Raw genomic sequence first — 6,522 nt, 5'->3', positions numbered from 1 at the left:
TAATTTAATTTAATTTTTTTCTTTGCTTCAAATTAATATTTTTTTAATGTTTTTAAATCATTTTAATATGTTAATATCAAAAATAAATTTTAAAAATTAAAAAAATTATTTTAATATATTTCTAAATAAAAAACATTTTAAAAACTATCTACACAATTTTAAACACGTTATTTTAAGTGTTTCCTCTACGTACCCACTCTCTCCACCACTAGCCCAAAAGTCATATAACCATCTGTTCCCATTATGAAAATTATCAAGAAGTTGCAGAGAGAGGTTGACCTGTTTTGTTTTTTCTCTCATGTCGCACTAAACATGGACACAAGTTGCTCTTTTATTAGCCTTTCTTCTTATAACACTCCCCAGCAATCCCACTAGCCTCCTCTCATGATGACTCCAAAATCATCACATGCTCGTTTTTTGAAGGCGTCAACCATTATTATCATCATTATTATTCGCGCAAGAGATAAATGGGCAGCTCACTGTGAAAAAAAAAGAAAAAAAAAAGTTTAAATTCAGTAGATTGAGGACCAATATTATTGTACACTGATCAGTATTTTTTAAGGCGAGGAGATTAAGAATGTTTCCTTCAAGAGAGGAACACAGCATTGACTGCAATAAAAACCAATCCAAATATATCTTTATTACTTATCAACCTTGGTGTCATGGAATCCACGAAGTTGTAAAGGCCATGACTGGTGTCTGATAAAGTAGTGGCTTGTAGGTTGTATTCTGTGGAACTTATTCGCATATATCTTCTGATAAGAAATTAAGTTTAGGCAAAAGAATCATGCTTTTCCCTTTGCTAATGACAAGACCTAAACGCTGTTTTGAACTACTTTGATCGATCAAAGCAAGCTGGTAAGTGTATATTGGACTGCGTGCTAGGTTCTCTCCAGGAGGGAATATTTATTATTGTGACCTTTAATTTAACTGATCTTTATTTTGTTTTTACTTCCCAGATGGCAAGCTCAATCTTGGCTTATACAATAATGCAACAGATTAACAAAATCAAGGACTGTGACATGGGATCATTGCTGCTATGCCTTTGTTTATGACAGCACAAAGAAATTCCCACCAGTATCTTCAAGTTTAAAAAAAAAAAAGAAAAATAATAAGAAAGCAAAGCAATCCCCTTTAAAATTGTTATAATAGTTTAGACATGTTAAAGCACTGAAAAAACATGATGGCCCAGTTGAAAAATAACTAATCTTATTCAAATAAACAACTCCATATAATTAACAATCAATCAATGGATATGAAACTCTCATCAATTCCCAAAACTTAATCTGGGAGCGAAGCGAAAGCCAGCTGATAACATTATTCATGGATTGAAAAACCCTACTCATACAGGGATATATAGTCGAGCTTCTCCTCTAACAAGCAGCATCTATTACTGGTGCATACAAAAGGGAAAAGATTTACATGGATCGCATTCTATAAAAGACATTGATTCTTTGAAAATCCTTGCCAGCCAAGTAATAGTACCGTGGACAAAATTTGCATTCCATACTAGCTACCCCTCTAAACCAACTAATTAAGTACACCTGGTAAGTAACTTACATGTCTACATCAAGATTGCATAGCGCATGCTGTCATTTACCATGAGATGATTCATCTCTGATAGCTGCGCAAACTCACCAGTCACCCAGAGACCATCAGCACCATGGACATGAGGTTGTGATGAGAAGCAAGAAGGAATTGAAAATGGTGCAAGAACAATTCTAAGCAGGGCAGAAAGGGCATTCCACCTTTGTGTTCTGTTCATATCATGAACAAGGATTGGAAATTCAGCTCCGTTCATGCCTCCAAACATGCTCTCATCAGCTACTCGTGGGCTTTTCCTGATGTTTTGAACGTTGCTCCTCAATCTAGCCAACTTGCGCCACATGATCTTAGCGGTTGTTTGGATGCTTAGAATCCTTGCAGGAATATGTATGGTGTTTTAGATGTTCATTAGAAGCAAGTTTTTGTGAAGAGAAGGGTTACAAGGTCAGCTTTATGATGGCTTTTTGATAATGGTAGGTTGGTGGTGTTGTTAGTGCCGGTGTTTATCGCAAAGGGGAGGAGTGCCTTTTTAAGGGCCTTTCACTTGTGTTTTTTCTTTTCTTTTTTTTTTTGGCCCCTCTATTTTGTGGGGTCTAGCTAGGCCAACATACTGACAAATTAAGTTGCCTAATTATTCACTAAAGATTTTCATTTGTAAAACCCCACAATTAGGTTTAGGTAACAGGATATCTAACCCTCCATCTAATGTAATAATAATAAAAAAAAATATTTAAAGAATGCAGATTAATTGGTCAGGCTTTAAATTTATTCTTTAAAAATTACTAGCGAATCCCATAAATCTCAGAACTACTGAAGGCTTAAATAGTCCTTAACTTTTAAGCTTGATCGTGGAATTAGTTAAATTGCACGAGCTAACTAACCCAGATATCCATCTTAATAAAAAAATAAAATAAAAAAATTTCAGATTCCATGCACCAAAGTTAAAAGATTTTCAATGTCAATCTCGCATTTTGCAATCTATTATAAATTAGAAGTTATTGTTGTTGATTATATTAAATTTTAAGCTTATAAAACCCTAATGTAATAAAGTAAAGTAAGGATTTTTAATAGATAAACATAACCATAAAGTGATAATGTCTCTTGCATGATCTCCTCTTGTATTCATATCCATTTTGCTTAACATGCGCGAGTGGTAATTAATTTGTCAAACACAGATGATTTCTCTAATTGCTTATGACATTATCACCTTTTTCCTTAGTAATATTATTTTTACATTATAAAAAAAAAAGATATATTCTTACAAGATAATTAATTTATATAAAAATGACAATATATACATATGCAATATGTTTAATTGCTCCATATTGTAATTACAAAAATTGATATATATCTTCTCTTCTCTCTCTCTTTTTATTTCCTCTTTTTTTCCTTGATATATGGATTGAATTATTTTCTTTTTACAATAACAATCAAGTAATCCTCCTCCCTAATATTGTGACAGTGAAGATCAATCATAAAACTTGGATATGAACGTGAAAAGACTATGCAACAGACAAAGTTGTACAAGCCCACCACCATACAATGCATCATTTGGGAGATGGGTCCCAAATTTGGATCCCATTTAAGAATCAATGCCTGTTTGTGAATTGTGATGGTGATGGAGACCCATGATCATTTCTAGAGTTCCTCCGACGTTTATCGTGCTTCCAACTTGCTATCATTAACTTGCAATATACACAATCCTTCCTAGCAACTTTCATGTAGCGAAGAGCCGAACCTTCAAGCTTTTTTGAATCCCCAGAGGTGAACAACTCTTTTCATTATTGCTATCATTTTAACTACTATTAGACTATATATTTTCGAAGTTATATTTTTGTGTGTGTGTGTGTATATATATATATATATATAAACATATTTCTTTAATCTGAGCTGAATTTGGATAATTAATAACATGAAAGCAGCAGGAGCACATAACTTCAATATCATGTGTGGTTTCTGTATTTTGTTTTTAAGTTTTTCAAAATAAATATAAGATTTTATATAATAAACTGATATATGGACAAAAAGGGCACGCGATAATTCAATTTAATTAAAATACTCGGAACCTTTGTTTCGGCCCAAGGAATTTCATGAACTGGAATACTTTTATACAATTAATCAGAATGATTGACATATAAAAACTGGATTTAAAAATGTAATCAAAAGGAAAATTAATACCTTTAAATAAAGTCCATCTTGAAACATCATTTTCATTTGTCTATATTATCTTAATTCCGTGGCTTGCAGGAATACACCAGAATCATGAGTGCACCCGTCCTTAACAAAAAGTTAGACTACTAATTAATTGATTATCTCCAAATCCGCCATTATTGTATTGCCGACAATGCTTCATGTTACTGTTTCACAAGCAAATGGAGGTCAAAGTCCACCTTCTTGATTTATACTTGAAGTCAAGTAAAGGAGCCAAATTACCCTTTCTGGATCGCCATCTAAGCATTGAAATTGCAGCAGACGCGTTAGGCAAGCCTAAGTGACGTGACAAAGTTTCATAGCAAGTGTCAAGTTTATTCTGCAACAACGTGGATTCTTATCTTCTTGCAAGAACTTGTTAATTTCTGGTTAATTCATAAACAAAGACACTGCTAAAGATAACGCCAGGCCATGTGTACCAACATTTGTTCTTTAGATGCATTTTTTTCTTATACAGAGAAAGATCGAGCTTTGTTAAGAAGAAAGAGGACAGCAACTTTAGATTAGCTACTGTTTATTTTCAAACATTCTGCGTGACCAGCCATGTAGAACATTTAGCACCTTCCAATTAGGTTGTAAAGCATACTAAAATCAACTAGGTAAGATTTGTTTTTTTCCCGACCGAGTCCAGTTTGCGTTGACTCAATGATTTAGGACACTTGTATTCCAAGTGCCTAAGCTCTAGGATCTGGAATTCCCACCTACATCCCCAGATACTGAGTTGCACATAGAGTCGCATGAATCAAAAGAGAGTAGTTATAAGGGGAAAGAAATGAAAAGAGAGCAAGTAATTAGAAGTGGTTATTATGTGAGGTTTGAATCTAAAATAAAAAAAGAAGAAATTGATTTTTCTGATGATTTGCTTGAAAGAACTAAAGAGATCTAATAGAAATTTACATAGACTAGTTCGAGAAAACCATAGTAGTTAAAATAATAAACTAGAGACAAATATCACAAGAAAAGAAAAAAACTATAATGCTCATAACTACCTATACTTTTCATCTTTTAGTGGTTGAGAAAATTCTTTTATTTTCATAAGACAATATATGATTTTCTTTTCTTTTTATATCTATTTCTCTAAAAAAGAAATGTGTTTTTAAGATATTTTTAGAGTAAATTTATATATTTTCAAAACTGGAAGTACATAAATGGTGTCTTCGGAGACAATATTTATTACTTTTTATACCTAAAATATCCTATAAAAAACTCTTAATTCTAAAATTATCCAATTAAAACATGTGAGGATAAAAATTATTATTATCATAGTTTTAAAATCCAACTCAGGGGTCGCTCCGACACAATGCCCAGGTCACAGGTTGGGAGGGTCAACTCGGGTTGATTCTAGTCAACATAAAAAAAAAATGATTATTATCATAGTTTTAAAATCTCGAGTAGAGGGCCGACCCGGGACAAGCCACAGATCATGAGTTGGGTTAACCATTGACCTGAGTCAACAAAATAATAATATGATTATTATCACAATTTAAAAACCGATTTGGGGGTCGATACGGGGCAAAAAGGTCAATGTAAGGATAAAAAAATGGTTATTATCATAATTTTAAAACCCGACTCGGGATTAATAAAGGGCAAGGACTAGATCATGGGTTAGAAGGGTTAACCTGGGTTAATTCGAGTCAACATATGAATAAACATGATTATTATCATAATTTTAAAACCCGATTCAAAAATCGACGTAGGGTAAGGCTAGAGTCATAAATTGAGAGGGTCAACCTGGGTTGACAAAAAAAAATAACAGAAATTATGGCAACTTCATTTTGACCAAACAAATTTAAAAAAATAACAGAAATCATGTCAATCCTGAAATCATGGCAACTTCATTTTGACCAAACAAATTTAAAAAAATAACAGAAATCATGTCAATCCTTCCTTTATTTTTTTTAACTCAGACCAGTGCACGCCTCGAGGTGGTCAGGTCCTAGGTCAATCCATTAGGCTAGTCTTGTTTTTATAAAAAAAAAGGTTATTATAAAATCATTAATTTCAAAACTCAATATAAACTAAAATAAAAAAAAATAATATTTAGTTATTTTTAAAAAAATATATGTAAGTTTGATAGTAATGTATATTAAGGGTAAAATAGATTTTTTTTCATATTTTATTGGGTCAATCCATTAGGCCAGTCTTGTTTTTATAAAAAAAGGCTATTATAAAATTATTAATTTCAAAACTCAATATAAACTAAAATAAAAAAAATTAATATTTAGTTATTTAAAAAAATATATAAGTTTGATAGTAATGTATATTAAAGGTAAAATAGATTTTTTTTCATATTTTATTTTGTCTTGTCTAGTATAATCAAACAAGATATAAAGACAATAATTTTATTTTATATATTACTATCAAATACAATTTTATCTCTATTTTTGTTTTTGTCTTCTCTATCTTTACAGTCTTCATCTTTTTTTATTTTGAGACAATAAACAAACATTACCTAAATAAAAATAAACAAAAATAAAATATTAATACATGCCCATGTCTAGCCTAAATTATGAAGCCCAAACACTAAAACAAAAAAAAAAGAAAAAGAAATTATAACACCATCTAAATGGTGTGGGGGGATCACTGTTCTCCCCCACACATTTCACTATGGATTACAACAGTAATCCATAGTGATTCTTCTCTCTCTCTTTTTTTGCTAACTTTTTCTTTTTTGTTCTTTTTTTTTCCTTTTTTTTTTCAAATTTCCTATTTTTTCTTTTTTTTCATTTATTTTTTTTCCAAAATTATTTTTTTTATTTTACCTTT

At 31.4% G+C, this 6,522-nt stretch overlaps 1 protein-coding gene across 1 annotated transcript; it reads right to left on the bottom strand.

Annotated features, from left to right (window-relative positions):
- Window positions 1-1,192: 1,192 nt before the first annotated feature.
- On the bottom strand, window positions 1,193-2,045 carry LOC133682136 (uncharacterized). The gene has a single exon (XM_062105402.1). The coding sequence runs from the start codon at window positions 1,886-1,888 to the stop codon at window positions 1,565-1,567; it is 324 nt and encodes a 107-aa protein (XP_061961386.1). The 5' UTR covers window positions 1,889-2,045; the 3' UTR covers window positions 1,193-1,564.
- Between the last annotated feature and the right edge of the window lie 4,477 nt (window positions 2,046-6,522).

The sequence above is a fragment of the Populus nigra genome, chromosome 2 (genome assembly GCF_951802175.1).
Source record: "Populus nigra chromosome 2, ddPopNigr1.1, whole genome shotgun sequence".
Lineage (NCBI taxonomy): Eukaryota > Viridiplantae > Streptophyta > Magnoliopsida > Malpighiales > Salicaceae > Populus > Populus nigra.
Note: the sequence above shows the minus strand (reverse complement) of the source record. Positions and strands in the feature narration are given on the sequence as shown.